The sequence below is a fragment of the Eriocheir sinensis genome, chromosome 20 (assembly GCF_024679095.1).
Source record: "Eriocheir sinensis breed Jianghai 21 chromosome 20, ASM2467909v1, whole genome shotgun sequence".
Classification (NCBI taxonomy): domain Eukaryota; kingdom Metazoa; phylum Arthropoda; class Malacostraca; order Decapoda; family Varunidae; genus Eriocheir; species Eriocheir sinensis.
In genome coordinates, this window is record NC_066528.1 from 16,432,118 (window position 1) to 16,453,034 (window position 20,917).

General features: G+C 49.1%; 2 protein-coding genes across 7 annotated transcripts; both read left to right on the forward strand.

Moving 5' to 3' along the window:
• The first annotated feature begins 8,080 nt into the window (after nucleotides 1-8,080).
• LOC127001277 (glyoxylate/hydroxypyruvate reductase A-like) lies at nucleotides 8,081-20,716 on the forward strand. Of its 6 annotated transcripts, none has more exons than XM_050865642.1 (3): nucleotides 8,081-8,221; nucleotides 17,962-18,146; nucleotides 19,110-20,716. In XM_050865642.1, exon 3 carries the CDS (start codon nucleotides 19,174-19,176, stop codon nucleotides 20,230-20,232), a length of 1,059 nt encoding a protein of 352 aa, XP_050721599.1. In that variant the 5' UTR covers nucleotides 8,081-8,221; nucleotides 17,962-18,146; nucleotides 19,110-19,173; the 3' UTR covers nucleotides 20,233-20,716. The 6 variants fall into 6 exon arrangements, with proteins under 6 accessions (XP_050721599.1, XP_050721596.1, XP_050721601.1 ...); XM_050865639.1 differs by having other exon boundaries at nucleotides 17,962-18,099; XM_050865644.1 differs by lacking the exon at nucleotides 8,081-8,221 and adding an exon at nucleotides 16,325-16,399 and having other exon boundaries at nucleotides 18,000-18,146.
• On the forward strand, nucleotides 11,404-13,073 carry LOC127001276 (glyoxylate/hydroxypyruvate reductase A-like). Its single transcript, XM_050865638.1, has one exon. It carries the CDS (start codon nucleotides 11,444-11,446, stop codon nucleotides 12,500-12,502), a length of 1,059 nt encoding a protein of 352 aa, XP_050721595.1. The 5' UTR covers nucleotides 11,404-11,443; the 3' UTR covers nucleotides 12,503-13,073.
• Nucleotides 20,717-20,917: the final 201 nt, after the last annotated feature.

Below are 20,917 nucleotides of genomic sequence, written 5' to 3' on the forward strand. Positions count from 1 at the left end.
GAGAGAGAGAGAGAGAGAGAGATTTAGGATGGGTGTGTCCAGTCAGGAAGTTCCCATACTGCAATACTATGGAATTACCTCATGGGGCGTGGGGAGGAGGAGGAGGAGGAGGAGGAGAGAAAGGGGGGTGAGGATGACAAGAGAAACTGCATGGAGGAGAAGGGAAAGAGGATGTGAACAGAGGAGACAAAGGAAAATAGAAAAGAGATACAAAGAGAAAAAGTGATGATTAAGAAGAAGAGAAAGACGAGAATGAGATGATGATGTGTAGAAGAAAGGAAACCAAGATAAAATAAAGGAAAAAAAAGAAGAGAAAGGAGGGAAAGAAAAAGAATGGGAGGGAGGATGAAAAGACGAGGTTATAGTATAGTCTGTCTCATTCCGTGTGGCCACAACAAAGCGGGAATTTTGATGGACGAAGAGGAAGAAGAAGAAGAAGAGGAGGAGGATGAGGAGGTGAAATTCTCTGGTGTGAAGAGGAGGTGGAAGGAATGAAGAGGAGTCAAGGCTAGTTAGTGATGGAGAGGGAGGAAGGAAGGGAAGGGAAGGAGGGAAGGAGAGGGGTGGGTGGGAGAGTAGTATTTGGGAGGGGAAGCTGTCAAGGTCGCATGCAGGATTGGCACCACTGTAAACATGCACGTAGTAGTAGTAGTAGTAGTAGTAGTAGTAGTAGTAGTAGTAGTAGTAGTAGTAGTAGTAGTAGTAGTAGTAGTAGTAGTAGTAGTAGTAGTAGTAGTAGTAGTAGTAGTAGTAGTAGTAGTAGTAGTAGTAGTAGTAGTAGTAGTAGTAGTAGTAGTAGTAGTAGTAGTAGTAGTAGTAGTAGTAGCTTGGTAACTCTTGCCTCAGAAACACGAACAGCATCCCCTCCTTCTACTTCTTCTTCTTCTTCTTCTTCTTCTTCTTCTTCTTCTTTTCCTCCCTTGATTAATGCGCAATGACCTTGATAATGTTTGTATAATCATTTCTTTGTCTTTTCTCTCATTTAAACTACTACTATTACTACTACTACTACTACTACTACTACTACTACTACTACTATTGTGTTCGCGTTTGTCCTCTTTGTCCTTTCTGAAGTTTATTTTTTTTTATTTTCGTTGTTGTGGTTACTTATAGTCAGGTTTTCTTCTTCTTCTTCTTCTTCTTCTACCTCTTCTCCTCCTCTTGTCTCCAGGGCCATGTCATATTCTCTTGTTATTTTTCTGCGTCACGACCTGTTATTGTTCTGAGAGACTGTTGTTTTCTTGTTGTTGTTTGATGTTGATTCTTTTACTCCTCCTCTTTCTTCTTTCCTCCTCCTCCTCCTCCTCTTGCTGTGTTTTCTTCCGTCCTTGAACTTCCACCTTAACTGTTAAAAAGGGCGCGGACTAAACGTATGCATTTAAACGCTTTATATTGTTTTAAAAAGTGCCAGTTGAAATTATTGTTGATCTCGTTTTCTATTACCTAAAAAATCCAGACAAGCTTCCTAATTACTTTATCCTACATAACCCGACACGCTTACCCCCCCCCCCTCCCCCCCACTGTGAACACAATAACTCCCTCTCCGTCTCCCTCGTGGCTTAGAGACAAGACGTAGAAGGTGGAAATTAGTTGAGCAATGATTAGTGTGTCTGGCTACTGCTCCGCGTGCTCAGCGTTCGAATCCCGGCTGTTCATCCTCCCTTTCGGGCTGGTCGATAAATGGGTACCTGGGGAAACCTGGGGAAGGTAAACTGGGCCGTGTCCCGGGGTGATGGGTTCTTCCCCGCCACAAGCTCAAAGGGTTAACGATACGGAGATGAGCACCGCAGGCCACGCGCACCAATAGCGTATGCACCCAAATTCACACTTTTTTTTTTTTACAGCAAAGGAAACAGCTCAAGGGAAAAAAAAGAATGCAATAATGAAAATAAAGCCCGCTAATCACTGCTCCTATAAAAAATAAGTTGGAGTGGCCGAAAGGGACGTCAGTTTCTGTAAAGGCGAAGAGTGTGAGGAGACTTGATCGAGGTTTATAAATGGCTCAAATTTTAACCGGTGGTGTTAATAAGGTTTTAGTGGTAAGAGATCCGGGTAGGACACACGAGTTTATTAAGTTGTATAAATTCAGATTCAGTAAAGATACAGACAAGAATTGGTTCTCGAGTGGAGTGGTGGACGAGTGGAGCAGGCTTGTCAGTCATGTTGTGAGTGCCAAAACCATAGCTACAATTGACCTCTCTTTTGGCTACTCTTTGCTTTTTACTTGTGTGGGTGCAGCGAGTAGCGGGCTTTTTTTTTTTTGTACGCTTTTTGTTGCCCTTGAGCCGCAGCCTTTAATGTAAAAAAAAAAAAAAGTTAGATGAGTTCATGGATGGTTAGGTGGGGTTAGGTTCACAGGAGCTCCCTTGTACAGACCCACCGGCTTCTTGCAAAACCAAAGAGCTACATCCAAGAAGAGGTTAGATGAGTTCATGGATAGTGAGGTTAGGTGGGGTTAGGCTCACAGGAGCTCCCTTGTACAGACCCACCGACCTCTTGCAGACTCCTACGTTCTTATGTTCCAACAATTAAACCAAACCAAACAAAGATAAGCTTCAACACATCCCCACACACACAAAGTTAACATGCAAGGAGGCGTGGCACAGAGGAAATAATTCTTGGGTGTGTAAATAACATGAGAAACAGAACCCCGAGGAGCTCCGTTCACCGCCTCCCTCCGCGCCTTGTTTCCCGAGACGCGTGTTATGCCAGCGCCTGATAACCCCCTTGAAGAACACTGCGCCTCTGTCACCCCCGCTCCTTAGCCCACGTGGCCCAGAAGCGCGGCTGTCACCTCCAGATAAGAGACTGACGGATGACTGGGGTGAGGGGACCGGGGCACGGGTCAGAGGGAGGAATGCATGAAGTAAAAGGGAGGGGAAGAGATGGAGGGTGAAAGGGGGAGAAGGAGGGTAAAGGGGAGAATGAAGGAATGAAAGGGGAAAGGGAGGAGGAGTGAAGGGAAAGAAAGGAGGGTTTAGACTTTTAGAGGAATGAATTAGGGGAAAGGAAGAAAAGCGAGGGAAGAGGAAGGACGAAAGGAAGGGGAAAAAGGGAATGAAAGGAGGAAGAGTGAAGGGAAGGAGGGAGAGAGGAGAAAAGGAGGGTTTAGAGGAATTGATTAGGGTAGGAAAGAAAAGGGGGAAGGGAGGAAAAGTAAAGGGGTAGAAGAGGGGAAAGGAGGGGGAAGAGAAGAATGAAATAAAGAATGAAAGAAGAGGAAGGAGGCTGAAGGAAGAATGAAATAAAGAGAGAGAGAGAGAGAGAGAGAGAGAGAGAGAGAGAGAGAGAGAGAGAGAGAGAGAGAGAGAGAGAGAGAGAGAGAGAGAGAGAGAGAGAGAGAAGGAAAGAGTTCTAATGTCGATATATAACAGGGATGAATGGGGCGAATTATATGAAGGATGAAAGCAAGGAAGGAAAAAAGGAAGGAAGGCAGAGAAAGATAGGAGGAGGAAAGCGGAACAGAACAGGTGGGAGGCTGCAACACTCTGAATCTTCCTTAACCCATGCCCCTCGTTATATCGTTTCGCTATGGCATTAACGAAGAAAGACGATGATGAAGAGGTGGACAGGCTCTCGGAAGACGAACGAGGAGGAGGAAGAGGAAGATAACCGCATGAAGGAGGAAGAAAAGATGTAAAAAGCGAGGTTATGAAAGACTGAGAAAAAAAGAAAGATGATGAAAATAAAAAGGAGAGAAAAGAGGAGGAGGAGGAGGAGGAGGAAACAAATGAAGGAGATAGAAAAAGAGATGTCAAGGATGAGTTTATGAAAGAGGAATATAAGTAAAAATGAGTAAAAATATGAGTAAAAAGAGAAATGATGAAAATTTAAAGGAAGAGGAAGAGGAGGAGAAGAAGAATGAGAAAGTGGAAGTGATGCCAAGGATGAGGTTATGGAATAGAAGGGAACGAAGATAAATATGAGAAATTGAGGAAGGAAGAAAAAAAAGGAGAAAAGGAGGGCAGGTTCTAGGAGGAGGAAGAGGAAGGGGATACGAGAAAGGGGTTATGTGAAGAGGGGGAATACATAGGAAGGAGGAGGAGAGGAAGAAAGGAGAGCAGATTCGTGGAAGGAGGAGGAGGAGGAGGAGGGAGAGAAGATGCCAATGAGAGAGTTTAAGAAAAGGAAGATGAAAGAGAATGAGGAAGAGAGAGACAAGTAAAGAAGGAAAGGATAAAGATGAAGGAAGAAGTAAAGGAGAAGAAAATGGATTAAAAGAATGAAAGGAAAGGAAAAAGAGGGAGGGAGTGAAAGGGAAAACAGAGGAGAGAGTAGAAGGGAAGAGAATGAGGAAGAGAGGGACAAATAAAGAAGGAAAGGATAAAGATGAAGGACGAAGTAAAGGAGAAGAAAATGGATTAAAAGAATGAAAGGAAAGGAAAAAGAGGAAGGGAGTGAAAGGGAAAACAGAGGAGAGTAGAAGGGAAAGGAAAAGGGGAAAAGGAATGGATTGAAAATAAAAGGAGGAGAAGCAGAATGACGAAAAATCAGCAAAAAAAAAAAAATAATAGATATCCAGAAGAATTAGCAAGTCACCCATATATCATAATTTAAGCACGACAACTTTGCATCATGACAAGTTAAAGAGACAACTATATCATAAGAAAACACTAACTATACATCTCGAGAGGACAGCAAGACAACTAACTGTGTGTCACGAATGTTCCACCACACCGAGGCAGGCACGGGCGTCACTCCTGAGCAGACACACACGCTTCTGTCCGTGGCGGGGAGGAGGGAGGCGGGACTGGCGGCTAGGGAGGGAAGGGCCAGCCAGCGTCACGGCCTCATAGCGTCCAACTCTCTCCTACAATTTGTGTGATAAGCTTTTAAGACCATCAGGCAAGGCAGGACCATTAGCACGCAACTTCTTGAAACATAAACTGGAGGAAGGAGGAAAAAAAGAAGAAAGGAGGGCAGGTTCTAGGAAGAGGGAAGAGGAGGAAGTTGAGGCTATCCCCGTCAGACTCGAGAATGTTCGGCTATGTGTAATTTCTCAAGGGCACAAAGGACTCGTATTCTCAAAAGCCTAGGTCTGTCGCAACCAATATTTTAGGTCATAGAGAAAATAAAACAGGTTCTCACAAGTGTTTCTCCCATACATATCAGAGAAACGTTGCAAATCTACCGCCAGGGGAATTGAAACCAACCATGAAAATCCATATACCTTCTATAGCCTTTTCCATTTAGCGTAACCCGTTTCTGGGTCATGATCTGTAGAGTCCCTCATAGAGTCCCGACAGCCTAAGATTTGGACGCCATTATTGGCCCTGTCTTCGCCGCGAGACCGTGTGCTAGTGTTTGAAAAGCGCGGCGAAAACACAGGGCCAATAATGGCGTCCAAATCTTAGGTTGTCGGGACTCTATGAGGGACTCTACAGATCACGACCCAGAAACGGGTTACGCTAAATGGAAGATGCTACTAACAGAGCCAGAGCAGACGTACTAAGGTTTCGATACGTTTCTGAATACCTCTTTGTCCTCCGAGCCAACACTCCTCGACGTACTAAGGTTTCGATACGTTTCTGAATACCTCTTTGTCCTCCGAGCCAACACTCCTCGACGTACTAAGGTTTCGATACGTTTCTGAATACCTCTTTGTCCTCCGAGCCAACACTCCTCGACACTATTAGAGAAACTGCAATAAGACAAGAAGAAACACAACGGGGTGCTCCAATCTCGCGCCCAACCAAGCTATCCCCGGAAGCCGCCACACTGTTCCTTCTCCCCGGCCAGGATCAACAGAGAGGAAGGTTCAATCACCCGCATAGGTCGGCACTGTCAGACGCTTCAGCCTCTCACATCAACTATATCCAAAGTCCATAAAGGAGATCAGTCGGGTTGCAGTGAGTGGTATTCTAGGGGCATGGTACAGATGAAGAGTCAAACCACCACCAAGGTCATAAAACTCTCCCTAGAAATGCCCAAAACTCCTATGAATGCCTTGTCTAGTATATGTGTGTGGAGTTCAGTCGGGTTCTAATGAGTGGTATTTTAGGTTCACGGTACAGAAAAAGAAGTCAAACCACCACCAGGGTCATAAAACTCCCCCTAGAAATGCCCAAAACTCCTATGAATGTCTTGTCCAGTATGTGTTCGTGGACGCCGAGATGTTTAAGAATACCACCCTATATAGACTCATATCAGCGGGAGAGTGTTCACTTGTAAATACACAAAACCTGAGCTTTCCCTCAAGCGAACTCCATTTTCTATAACTTGTATAGCACCAAACGTTTTCCCAAAGGAACTCCCTGCGTGATCTCCTAGAAGTAGAATCGCATGCCAATGTACCCAGCATATAGAGTTTAATCCACAATACCCTGCAGTGTTTTGGTACTTGTTAACTAGGGTGCCAAACAGTCCCAGCTCAACCTCTTCGACATGCAGATTTCCGACCCCAAACACTGTCTCCTAAATCCCAGAAACTAAAATCATTTCAAGTTATAATTAAAATGGTTGAGAACTGATGCCTTTTTGCAATAGTTGAGTGCCAGAAGCCGGTAAATACAGTGTGTTGAGTACGATAACTTGGCACCGCTGTAATGTTACCTCCCAATAGGCTCCCACATACTCACACCAGTGGAGGCAGGCAGGCAGGCGAGGAGTTCAGTCACGATCTGTACCCAGCATCGTTCTCCTGACCCAGGTCAAGGAAAGTGTGCAGGTTTTGTACTAATGTAGTGTGTGAAGGACGCGCACATATAGTTAGTGAAGTGAATTGTATTGCATTACAGCACCACCGATCTTAAATGAGGGCTGAGGTGCGGTCACGGTCCCAAACCGGCGGTGCTCTCTCTCTCTCTCTCTCTCTCTCTCTCTCTCTCTCTCTCTCTCATAACTTTGCTTCTTTTATAAGAACATAAGAACATAGGGAAACTGCAAGAGGCCGAGTGGCCTACACAGGGCAGCTCCAGAATTCCCCCACTACTCACGATGGGTGAGGTATAGTTTCAGGGATTACAGGTAGAGGCTTGATCCTCGTTGAATTACTTAAATCTGTGCTGTTATTTGACATTTCTTAATTTTCTGTTAATTCATTTTATCTAATTTTGCTTTAAGTAATTTATTATTGTTTTATATACGGCACCAAATGAACTCACTTGCGGCGCCCTGATCTGTTTTTCTTCAGTAATTATCTCCCTCTTTCCTTCCCTCCCTTCCTCCATCTCTCCCTTAAGGCAAGTTTTCCTCCAACCTCCGATTAATCGGCGGCACCGCCCACCTCCAGCACTTTTTCCGCCGACTGTCGGAGCAAATTTGTAGCCCGCAGCTTTCGGGAAGGAACCGATTTGCTGGAGGAAAATTTGGAGTCAAATGATATTCTATGAAAATTGTTGAGAAAACAAATTAGTTTGCCATAATTATTTTATTTCTTGCATAACCTGCAATAGAATAAGGATTATGAAGACGAAAAAAAAAGAGACCAAAACAAAACTTTATAATAGAACAACATAAGTTGTCCGTTGACCTCTTAACAATAAACAGCCCCAAACTGTTCTGTCAACAAACGAGCGTGCGGCAGGTGTCGGCGGTACCGGCTGAAATCGGAGGTTGGGGGTAGGATGTCGGAGGAAAAATAGCCCAGTGTGATAGCCCCTTAACCCCGACAATGCACTCAACACTGCCCCCCCCCCCCCCCCTCTCTCTCTCTCTCTCTCTCTCTCTCATAATTTATAAATCGTTACATCGTGGTCATAATGTGTGTCAGGGAGCGGAGTGAGTGCGTGGCACGCTCCACAGGTGACTCATGTCAGCAGCTGCGTCAGAGGGAGTGTTGCCGCTCGTCAGGGATTTAACATTTATTTCTATCAAGAAAATATCATATTTTCTACTCATTTTCCTTCAAACTGTTACATTCCTTACCCTCCTAAGTACTGTGGTGAGAGTCATTGAGAGTAATAACGTTTTCTTAGCACCACAGCAAAATATGTATGCCACATTTCTTAATTGCCGTATAAATACTTTACACATGATGTCTACTTTTCTTTCATATATCATACTATTTACGTTAAAAATGTATTAGTATGTGTTATATCACATTTTAGACTGCTTGGAGACATGGCATGCTGGACACACATGCTTGGCCCCACCACAGCCCTCGTTTAGGAGCGGTGTTACTGTAAGTAAGACCAGTGAACAGAAGTGCGTGGCTTTGTTTATTACAGTGAAATACATCTCATATAATTCCTTACCATAGGAGTGTCTGATTATTTGGTAGGTAATGTAACATGGCATTGATTTAGCCTTGTATTACAGCTTTTACGTCCAAGTAGAGGCTACGTGGTGAAGACTGTGACAGTAAACGAAGCCTGTGAACACGGCGTTCTGTGATTAACCCAGCTCCTCAACGACACAGGTGAACTTCTGCGGTCAAAACCGCCACACCACGGGCACTCCCCTTAGGTGACGCGTACGGCCTAAAGCCTTCCTAAACCTTTTCCGTAACTCCTTACTCGTAACCTTGCCTATATCGCTCCCTCCTGCACTAGAACACAGCTGGCGATGCTCCCTCTCCTGACACAAGTCTAGCTGGTCTGCCTCCTATACCTCCTTCACCCCTGCCTTAGGAAAGCAGACCCTAGACCTATTCCTCCTGCCCGTCAGCTTCTGCCGAAAAATGAAGTGCAATCCCAGATTTCAAGTTTGGGGTCGAGGCTGCCGTATGACAGGAAGTTTTTTCTCCCAGCAACATCACTCCTGCGGCCTCACAATTGCCGGAATTGCCATTAAAATTATACATTAACGGACAGTGCACACAGCGTTATGTCCTGAGATTGTTCTTACAGTGAGGTCAAGATTACGACTCTTCTTGGTACTGTCACTCGTTAACCCTGACGGCAGCACCGCCATGTCTCTCCTATGTATCTCTAAGGCTGAACTCTTCTCTCAAACTTTCTGTAACAACTCCACTCTGGACGATTCTGGGCATATTCCTCCTACTCATCCCCCCTCTGACTCCTTTATGCCTGTTATTAAGATTCTTAAGAACGATGTTTTCTATGCCCTCTCTGGCCTCAAGTCTCAGAAGGCTTATGGACCTGATGGGGTGCCTCCTATTGTCCTTAAAAACTGTGCTTCCGTGCTGACACCCTGCCTGGTCAAACTCTTTCGCCTCTGCCTGTCAACATCTACCTTTCCTCCCTGCTGGAAGTACGCTTTCATACAGCCTGTGCCTAAGAAGGGTGACCGTTCCAATCCCTCAAACTAGCTCCCTATAGCTTTACTTTCCTGTCTATCTAAAGCTTTTGAATCAATCTTTAACCGGAAGATTCAAAAGCACCTTCCCACTTCTGACCTTCTATCTGATCGACAGTATGGGTTCCGCAAGGGGCGTTCTAATGCCGATCTTCTTGCTCTCTTAAGAGGCCTCAGCGTGTGGAGTCTCGTCGATAATCCGAGACTTCGTGCACTCGACCACTTCTCAGCAACATGACGCCGCCCTCGACGCCCACCGTCCACGTCCTCACAATCCTGAGTGGGCTGGGTGATGCCGTCTCCAGCAGGCTGCCGGGGACAAAGGTGGTCAACGTTCGCACAACAGACATGGGCTACGACGGAGAGGTTCATAAAAAGAAGAGCAGAAGACTGACGGATGAAGAACTGGATCTCGTCGCGGACACAGAGATACTGCTCACCCACACGTTTACCTTCATTCAGATATTGAAACGCAAGGGTCCGGACTTCCTCACGAGGCTGCGGTGGGTGCACTTCATGTCGGTGGGCGTCGACAACTTGGTGGATTTCTTGGGATCTGAGCCGCCCTTCGTTGTGACCCGCAGCACCGGGGACGCCGCGCCGGCCCTCATGGCCGAGTACGTGGTGGGCCAGATCCTGTGCCACGAGCGCGGCTGGCGCCCCATCTACCTGAAGCAGCTGAGCAAGGACTGCCGCAGCTGGGGTCAATTCAAGGAGTACCGCGGCCTGGCGCAGCTGACGGTGGGCGTGATGGGCGTCGGCAACATGGGCCGCGCCACGGCCGGGGTGCTCAAGGGCTTCGGCTGCCGCGTGCTCGGCCTGGCCAGGGTGCCGCGCGGCGCCGCCGCGGCGGTGCCCGGCGTGGACCGGCTGTGGTACGGGCGGGAGGGCCTCCCCGCCTTCCTGCAGGAGTGTGACTACGTGGTCAACACGTTGCCCTCCACGCCCGCCACGCGTGGCCTGCTGGGCGGCGACGTGCTCAGCGGGGCCGCCAGGAGGCCGGTGCTGGTCAACGTGGGGCGCGGGGACGTCATCAGCGAGGCAGACCTCCTGAGGGCGCTGGGGCAGGGCTGGCTCTCCGCCGCGCTGCTCGACTGCACGGAGAGGGAGCCGCCCGCCGAGGACAGCCCCCTCTGGACACACCCGCGGGTCGTCATGACGCCTCACACGTCCACCATCGCAAGCAACGACTTCAAGCGCGAGTCCGTCGCCAAAGACTTCTGTGACAAATTTGCCAAGTTCCTCGCCGGGCAGCCGCTCGCCGGGCAGGTGGACTGGCAGGCCGGCTACTGAGGTGCGGGCGCTGAGGGAGCAGAGCAGCCCTTCACGGAACGGGGTGGGCTGCGACCACTGGAATGTGCCTTGATGAAGTGGTGCAGCGGGGCATGTCCGATTCTCCGTGCAGTGTATCGTAGTGTCACATGAAAGAACACACGTCTTTTCCATTAAGGACACAAACTTAGGCTCAAAATTAATCCTTGGGGTGTAACCCTCTCTAGACCAACACCTTTGTTCAGGCAGCCACCAACACCGAGCCTCATGGCCAACACTGGCGCCGCGAACACTGCGCACACACGCCAATGTGTTCAGCGATGTGCAGGGCTTTCTAGAGTACGAGTGTGCTGTGCCGTGCTGTATAGTGTGGTATGGTGCTGACGAGAGATAAATAATACTTTCTCACGGTTTGTTTGTATCAGGCAACAGAGAGAGAGAGAGAGAGAGAGAGAGAGAGAGAGAGAGACTGACTCAAGTGGTTTAGAGAGGACGTCCAGAGACACTTACTTTACCCCCGCTACTTCACCCCTTGAGTGTCATCCCTGTGTAGGGGTCTGGCGATAACGGAGATACGCGCTCAATACCTTAACTAACCCTTGGACCGAAGATGATACTCTTCCTGATTATGAAAAGGACTTAAGAACGAGAAACTAGTCTGAAAATTTGTCTTTTTAGGATGAGGAAAATAGATATTGTATTAGTAGAAGCCTCTTGGTCGACGGGACAACCACTCTTACCAGCCGCACGCACGTGTCTACTGCCCAACCCCGCCCCAATCCACCTTTCTATCCAGGCACAAACAAACAAACACCTACACACACACACACACATTCTATCATTCCCAGCCCCACAACTCTTAACTCATGATTACGACTCTGTCTGGTACTATCGCTCGTTAACAGGCCTCAGCGTGTGGAGTCACGTCGATAACACGAGACTCCGTGCACTCGGCCACCGGTCAGTTAGCAACATGACGCCGCCCTCGACGCACACCGTCCACGTCCTCACCATCCTGCGTGGCTTTGACGAAGCCATCTCCAGCAGGCTGCCGGGGACGAAGGTGGTCAACGTTCGCACCACCGACCTGGGTTTCGACGGAGAAATTTTTAAAAAGATGAGCAGAAGACTGACGGATGAAGAACTGGACCTCGTCGCGGACGCAGAGATACTGCTGACCCACTCGTCTACCTTCGTTCAGATACTGAAACGCAAGGGTCCGGACTCCCTCACGAGGCTGCGGTGGGTGCACTGCATGGCGGTGGGCGTCGACGATTTGATGGAAGCCTTGGGGTCTGAGCCGCCCTTCGTTGTGACCCGCAGCACCGACGCCGCCGCGCCGACCCTCATGGCCGAGCACGTGGTGGGCCAGATCCTGTGCCACGAGCGCGGCTGGCGCCCCATCTACCTGAAGCAGCTGAGCAAGGACTGCCGCGGCTGGGGCCACTTCCAGGAGTACCGCGGCCTGGCGCAGCTGACGGTGGGCGTGATGGGCGTCGGCAACATGGGCAGCGCCACGGCCGGGGCGCTCAAGGGCTTCGGCTGCCGCGTGCTCGGCCTGGCCAGGGTGCCGCGCGGCGCCGCCGCGGCGGTGCCCGGCGTGGACCGGCTGTGGTACGGGCGGGAGGGCCTCCCCGCCTTCCTGCAGGAGTGTGACTACGTGGTCAACACGCTGCCCTCCACGCCCGCCACGCGCGGCCTGCTGGGCGGCGACGTGCTCAGCGGGGCCGCCAGGAGGCCGGTGCTGGTCAACGTGGGCCGCGGGGACGTCATCAGCGAGGCAGACCTCCTGAGGGCGCTGGGGCAGGGCTGGCTCTCCGCCGCGCTGCTCGACTGCACGGAGAGGGAGCCGCCCGCCGAGGACAGCCCCCTCTGGACACACCCGCGGGTCGCCATGACGCCCCACACGTCCACCATCGCAAACAACGACTTCAAGCGCGAGTCCGTGGCCAAAGACTTCTGTGCCAACTTTGCCAAGTTCTTCGCCGGGCAGCCGCTCGCCGGGCAGGTGGACTGGCAGGCCGGCTATTGAGGCGCGGGTGCTGAGGGGGCAGAGCAGCCCTTCCCGGCACCTGGTTGTAACTCTTCACGTCTATCTCTTTCTAAGCGTATCTTATCTGATAAAGTTCAACGAAACACAGGAAGTTTCCGATTCGCATGCGTGTTTATCATTGCTGTGATCGTACTCACTAAATCAAACTTGGAAGTACCTGTGATGACCAACAGCTCTGTCAGTCCTTTGTAGTTCAACTCTTTGCTGAACAACAACGATTCCATATCCAAATTTATCTTACACACTTTACTATGAAAACCTAAAAAAAAAAAACAGGCACACACAAACCCCAAACCCTTGAAGTGTAAACCCTCTATATAACCAACACCTTTGTTCAGGCAGCCACCAACACCGAGCCTCACGGCCAACACCGGTGCCGCGAACACTACGCCAGCCCCCCTAATCCTCTAGTGTATGATGCTGTGCCGGGCTGTTTAGCAAATGTTTTGTATGATACTAGGCCGTCCTCTACTAGCGTATGCTGTGCCGTGCTGTATACAATGTAAGCGGTGGTATGATACAGGAGGCAAATAAATCATGGTTTACTTCACGGTTTGTTTGAATCAGGCAACCCACGTCGAAAATATTGCCATTGTGTGTGTGTGTGTGTGTGTGTGAGAGAGAGAGAGAGAGAGAGAGAGAGAGAGAGAGAGAGAGAGAGAGAGAGAGAGAGAGAGAGAGAGAGAGAGAACATCCAGAGTCATGCTTACTTTCCCACCGTTACATCACCCCTGAGTGTCATCGCTGTGAAGGAGTCTGGTCATAGTCGAGACACGCTGAATACCTTATCTAACCCTTACACCGTTGATGATATACTCTTCCTGATTCTGAAGAAGACTTAAAACACCGACCGAGAAACTAGTCTGAAAATTTGTCGGTTGAGTATGAAAAAAAATAGATATTGTATTGCTAGAAGCCTCTTGGTCAACGGGACAACCACTATTATCAGCCGCGCGCACGTGTCTACTGCCCCAACTAAGCCACAATCCGCCCTTCCATCCACGGACAAACAAACAAACAAATAAACAAACACCCACACCCACACCTCCCGCAGCACAAACACACATCGTACTCACTCAAACCCACAATTCCTAATACGTGGTTATGACTCTCCTCGGTACTATCGCTCGTTAACAGGCCGCGGCGTGTGGAGCCGCGTCGATAACCCGAGACTCCGTGCACTCAGCCACCGCTCAGTTAGCAACATGACGCAGCCATCGACGCACACCGTCCACCTTCTCACCATCCTGCGTGGGCTTGACGACGCCGTCTCCAGCAGGCTGCCGGGGACGACGGTGGTCAACATTCGCACAACACCATCAAGAGAATGAGGAAGAGAAGGACAAGATGGAAAGGATAAAGATGAAGGAAGAAGAAAATGGATAAAAAGGAATGAAAGGAAAGGAAAAAGAGGGAGGGAGTGAAAGGGAAAACAGAGAGGAGAGAGTAGAAGGGAAGAGAATGAGGAAGAGAGGGACAAATAAAGAAGGAAAGGATAAAGATGAAGGAAGAAGTAAAGGAGAAGAAAATGGATTAAAAGAATGAAAGGAAAGGAAAAAGACGAAGGGAGTGAAAGGGAAAACAGAGGAGAGTAGAAGGGAAAGGAAAAGGGGAAAAGGAATGGATTGAAAATAAAAGGAGGAGGAGCAGAATGACGAAAAATCAGCAAAAAAAAAAATAATAGATATCCAGAAGAATTAGCAAGTCACCCATATATCATAATTTAAGCACGACAACTTTGCATCATGACAAGTTAAAGAGACAAATATATCATAAGAAAACACTAACTATACATCTCGAGAGGACAGCAAGACAACTAACTGTGTTTCACGAATGTTCCACCACAACGAGGCGGGCACGGGCGTCACTCCTGAGCAGACACACACGCTTCTGTCCGTGGCGGGGAGGAGGGAGGCGGGACTGGCGGCTAGGGAGGGAAGGGCCAGCCAGCGTCACGGCCTCATAGCGTCCAACTCTCTCCTACAATTTGTGTGATAAGCTTTTAAGACCATCAGGCAAGGCAGCACCATTAGCACGCAGCTTCTTGAAACATAAACTGGAGGAAGGAGGAAAAAAAGAAGAAAGGAGGGCAGGTTCTAGGAAGAGGGAAGACGAGGAAGTTGAGGCTCTCACCGTTAGACTCGAGAATGTTCGGCTATGTGTAATTTCTCAAGGGCACAAAGGACTCGTATTCTCAAAAGCCTAGGTCTGTCGCAACCAATATTTTAGGTCATAGAGAAAATAAAACAGGTTCTCACAAGTGTTTCTCCCATGCATATCAGAGAAACGTTGCAAATCTACCGCCAGGGGAATTGAAACCAACCATGAAAATCCATATACCTTCTATAGCCTTTTCCATTTAGCGTAACCCGTTTCTGGGTCATGATCTGTAGAGTCCCTTGATAGATAGAGTCCCGACAGCCTAAGATTTGGACGCCATTATTGGCCCTGTCTTCGCCGCGAGACCGTGTGCTAGTGTTTGAAAAGCGCGGCGAAAACACAGGGCCAATAATGGCGTCCAAATCTTAGGTTGTCGGGACTCTATGAGGGACTCTACAGATCACGACCCAGAAACGGGTTACGCTAAATGGAAGATGCTACTAACAGAGCCTGAAACCATCCATGAAAATCCCTATAACTTCTAATAGAGCCTTTTAACTAGACGTACTAAGGTTTCGATACGTTTCTGAATACCTCTTTGTCCTCCGAGCCAACACTCCTCGACGTACTAAGGTTTCGATACGTTTCTGAATACCTCTTTGTCCTCCGAGCCAACACTCCTCGACGTACTAAGGTTTCGATACGTTTCTGAATACCTCTTTGTCCTCCGAGCCAACACTCCTCGACGTACTAAGGTTTCTGAATACCTCTTTGTCCTCCGAGCCAACACTCCTCGACACTATTAGAGAAACTGCAATAATCTAAGTAGAAACACAACGGGGTGCTCCAATCTCGCGCCCAACCAAGCTATCCCCGGAAGACGCCACATCGTCCCTTCTCCCCGGCCAGGATCAACAGAGTAAAGAGGAAGAAGGTTCAATCACCCGCATAGGTCGGCACTGTCAGACGCTTCAGCCTCTCACATCAACTATATCCAAAGTCCATAAAGGAGATCAGTCGGGTCGGCATGGTACAGATGAAGAGTCAAACCACCACCAAGGTCATAAAACTCTCCCTAGAAATGCCCAAAACTCCTATGAATGCCTTGTCTAGTATATGTGTGTGGAGTTCAGTCGGGTTCTAATGAGTGGTATTTTAGGTTCACGGTACAGATGAAGAGTCAAACCACCACCAGGGTCATAAGACTCTCCCTAGAAATGCCCAAAACTCCTATGAATGTCTTGTTAAGTATGTGTATGTGGGCTCCGAGATGTTTAAGCGGGAGAGCATTCACTTGTAAATACACAAAACCTGAGCTTTCCCTCAAGCGAACTCCATTTTCTATAACTTGTATAGCACCAAACGTTTTCCCAAAGGAACTCCCTGCGTGATCTCCTAGAAGTAGAATCGCATGCCAATGTACCCAGCATATAGAGTTTAATCCACAATACCCTGCAGTGTTTTGGTACTTGTTAACTAGGGTGCCAAACAGTCCCAGCTCAACCTCTTAGACATGCAGATTTCCGACCCCAAACACTGTCTCCTAAATCCCAGAAACTAAAATCATTTCAAGTTATAATTAAAATGGTTGAGAACTGATGCCTTTTTGCAATAGTTGAGTGCCAGAAGCCGGTAAATACAGTGTGTTGAGTACGATAACTTGGCACCGCTGTAATGTTACCTCCCATATACTCACACCAGTGGAGGCAGGCAAGCGAGGAGGAGTTCTGTCACGATCTGTACCCAGCATCGTTCTCCTGACCCGGGTCAAGGAAAGTGTGCAGGTTTTGTACTAATGTAGTGTGTGAAGGACGCGCACATATAATTAGTGAAGTGAATTGTATTGCATTACAGCACCACCGATCTTAAATGAGGGCTGATGTGCGGTCACGGTCCCAAACCGGCGGTGCTCTCTCTCTCTCTCTCTCTCTCTCATAACTATGCTTCTTTTATGGTTGAATTATTTAAATCTGTGCTGTTATATGACATTTCTTAATTTTCTGTTAATTCATTTTATCTAATTTTGCTTTAAGTAATTTATTATTGTTTTATATACGGCACCAAATGAGCTCACTTGCGGCGCCCTGATTTGTTTTTCTTCAGTAATTATCTCCCTCTTTCCTTCCCTCCCTTCCTCCATCTCTCCCTTAAGGGGCTATCACACTGGGCAAGTTTTCCTCCAACCTCCGATTAATCGGCGGCACCGCCCACCTCCATCACTTTTTCCGCCGACTGTCGGAGCAAATTTGCAGCCCGCAGCTTTCGGGAAGGAACCGATTTGCTGGAGGAAAATTCGAAGTCAACTGACATTGTGTAAATTGTTGAGAAAACAAATTAGTTTGCCATAATTATTTTATTTCTTGCATAACTTGCAATAGAATAAGGATTATGAAGAAGAAAAAAAAGAGACCAAAACAAAGCTTTATAATAGAACAACATAAGTTGTCCGTTGACCTCTTAACAATAAACAGCCCCAAACTGTTCTCTCCTTGCTAACCACTGCCGCCTCCACACACGCCTCTCCTTCTTGGCTTTAAGCTCATTGCAGTGAAGAAGTAAAGGCGCTGCGGCGACAATTCTTCTCGAATAGAGACCCGTCGTCCTGAAGAGGTCGGCCAGTGTTGCTCGAGCTGGAGGTAAACGTAAACAAGCGAGTGTGCGGCAGGTGTCGGCGGTACCGCCTGAAATCGAAGGTTGGGGGTAGGATGTCGGAGGAAAAATAGCCCAGTGTGATAGCCCCTTAACCCCGACAATGCACTCAACACTGCCCTCTCTCTCTCTCTCTCTCTCTCTCTCATAATTTATAAATCGTTACATCGTGGTCATAATGTGTCAGGGAGCGGAGTGAGTGCGTGGCACGCTCCACCGGTGACTCATGTCAGCAGCTGCGTCAGAGGGAGTGTTGCCGCTCGTCAGGGATTTAACATTTATTTCTATCAAGAAAATATCATATTTTCTACTCATTTTCCTTCAAACTGTTACATTCCCTAAGTATTGTGGTGAGAGTCATTGAGAGTAATAACGTTTTCTTAGCACCACAGCAAAATATGTATGCCACATTTCTTAATTGCCGTATAAATACTTTACACATGATGTCTACTTTTCTTTCATATATCATACTATTTACGTTAAAAATGTATTAGTATGTGTTATATCACATTTTAGACTGCTTGGAGACAAGGCAAGCTGGACACACATGCTTGGCCCCACCACAGCCCTCGTTAAGGAGCGGTGTTACTGTAAGTAAGACCAGTGAACAGAAGTGCGTGGCTTTGTTTATTACAGTGAAATACATCTCATATAATTCCTTACCATAGGAGTGTCTGATTATTTGGTAGGTAATGTAACATGGCACTGATTTAGCCTTGTATTACAGCTTTTACGTCCAAGTAGAGGCTGCGTGGTGAAGACTGTGACAGTAAACGAAGCCTGTGAACACGGCGTTCTGTGATTAACCCAGCTCCTCAACGACACAGGTGAACTTCTGCGGTCAAAACCGCCACACCACGGGCACTCCCCTTAGGTGACGCGTACGGCCTAAAGCCTTCCTAAACCTTTTCCGTAACTCCTCACTCGTAACCTTGCCTATATCGCTCCCTCCTGCACTAGAACACACAGCTGGCGATGCTCCCTCTCCTGACACAAGTCTAGCTGGTCTGCCTCCTATACCTCCTTCACCCCTGCCTTAGGAAAGCAGACCCTAGACCTATTCCTCCTGCCCGTCAGCTTCTGCCGAAAAATGAAGTGCAATCCCAGATTTCAAGTTTGGGGTCGAGGCTGCCGTATGACAGGTAGTTTTTTCTCCCAGCAATAACATCACTCCTGCGGCCTCACAATTGCCGGAATTGCCATTAAAATTATACATTAACGGACAGTGCACACAGCGTTATGTCCTGAGATTGTTCTTACAGTGAGGTCAAGATTACGACTCTTCTTGGTACTGTCACTCGTTAACCCTGACGGCAGCACCGCCATGTCTCTCCTATGTATCTCTAAGGCTGAACTCTTCTCTCAAACTTTCTGTAACAACTCCACTTTGGACGATTCTGGGCATATTCCTCCTACTCATCCCCCCTCTGACTCCTTTATGCCTGTTATTAAGATTCTTAAGAACGATGTTTTCTATGCCCTCTCTGGCCTCAAGTCTCAGAAGGCTTATGGCTTGGGGTGCCTCCTATTGTCCTTAAAAACTGTGCTTCCGTGCTGACACCCTGCCTGGTCAAACTCTTTCGCCTCTGCCTGTCAACATCTACCTTTCCTTCCTGCATGAAGTACGCTTTCATACAGCCTGTGCCTAAGAAGGGTGACCGTTCGAGTCCCTCAAACTAGCTCCCTATAGCTTTACTTTCCTGTCTATCTAAAGCTTTTGAATCAATCCTTAACAGGAAGATTCAAAAGCACCTTCCCACTTCTGACCTTCTATCTGATCGACAGTATGGGTTCCGCAAGCGGCGTTCTAATGCCGATCTTCTTGTTCTCTTAACAGGCCTCAGCGTGTGGAGTCACGTCGATAACCCGAGACTTCGTGCACTCGGCCACTGCTCAACAACATGACGCCGCCCTCGACGCCCACCGTCCACGTCCTCACAATCCTGAGTGGGCTGGGTGATGCCGTCTCCAGCAGGCTGCCGGGGACAAAGGTGGTCAACGTTCGCACAACAGACATGGGCTACGACGGAGAGGTTCATAAAAAGAAGAGCAGAAGACTGACGGATGAAGAACTGGATCTCGTCGCGGACACAGAGATACTGCTCACCCACACGTTTACTTTCATTCAAATATTGAAACGCAAGGGTCCGGACTTCCTCACGAGGCTGCGGTGGGTGCACTTCATGTCGGTGGGCGTCGACAACTTGGTGGATTTCTTGGGATCTGAGCCGCCCTTCGTTGTGACCCGCAGCACCGGGGACGCCGCGCCGGCCCTCATGGCCGAGTACGTGGTGGGCCAGATCCTGTGCCACGAGCGCGGCTGGCGCCCCATCTACCTGAAGCAGCTGAGCAAGGACTGCCGCAGCTGGGGTCAATTCCAGGAGTACCGCGGCCTGGCGCAGCTGACGGTGGGCGTGATGGGCGTCGGCAACATGGGCCGCGCCACGGCCGGGGTGCTCAAGGGCTTCGGCTGCCGCGTGCTCGGCCTGGCCAGGGTGCCGCGCGGCGCCGCCGCGGCGGTGCCCGGCGTGGACCGGCTGTGGTACGGGCGGGAGGGCCTCCCCGCCTTCCTGCAGGAGTGTGACTACGTGGTCAACACGCTGCCCTCCACGCCCGCCACGCGTGGCCTGCTGGGCGGCGACGTGCTCAGCGGGGCCGCCAGGAGGCCGGTGCTGGTCAACGTGGGGCGCGGGGACGTCATCAGCGAGGCAGACCTCCTGAGGGCGCTGGGGCAGGGCTGGCTCTCCGCCGCACTGCTCGACTGCACGGAGAGGGAGCCGCCCGCCGAGGACAGCCCCCTCTGGACACACCCGCGGGTCGTCATGACGCCTCACACGTCCACCATCGCAAGCAACGACTTCAAGCGCGAGTCCGTCGCCAAAGACTTCTGTGACAAATTTGCCAAGTTCCTCGCCGGGCAGCCGCTCGCCGGGCAGGTGGACTGGCAGGCCGGCTACTGAGGTGCGGGCGCTGAGGGGGCAGAGCAGCCCTTCACGGAACGGGGTGGGCTGCGACCACTGGAATGTGCCTTGATGAAGTGGTGCAGCGGGGCATGTCCGATTCTCCGTGCAGTGTATCGTAGTGTCACATGAAAGAACACACGTCTTTTCCATTAAGGACACAAACTTAGGCTCAAAATTAATCCTTGGGGTGTAACCCTCTCTAGACCAACACCTTTGTTCAGGCAGCCACCAACACCGAGCCTCATGGCCAACACTGGCGCCGCGAACACTGCGCACACACGCCAATGTGTTCAGCGATGTGCAGGGCTTTCTAGAGTACGAGTGTGCTGTGCCGTGCTGTATAGTGTGGTATGGTGCTGACGAGAGATAAATAATACTTTCACGGTTTGTTTGTATCAGGCAACAGAGAGAGAGAGAGAGAGAGAGAGAGAGAGAGAGAGAGAGAGAGAGAGAGAGAGAGAGAGAGAGAGAGAGAGAGAGACTGACTCAAGTGGTTTAGAGAGGACGTCCAGAGACACTTACTTTACCCCCGCTACTTCACCCCTTGAGTGTCATCCCTGTGTAGGGGTCTGGCGATAACGGAGATACGCGCTCAATACCTTAACTAACCCTTGGACCGAAGATGATACTCTTCCTGATTATGAAAAGGACTTAAGAACGAGAAACTAGTCTGAAAATTTGT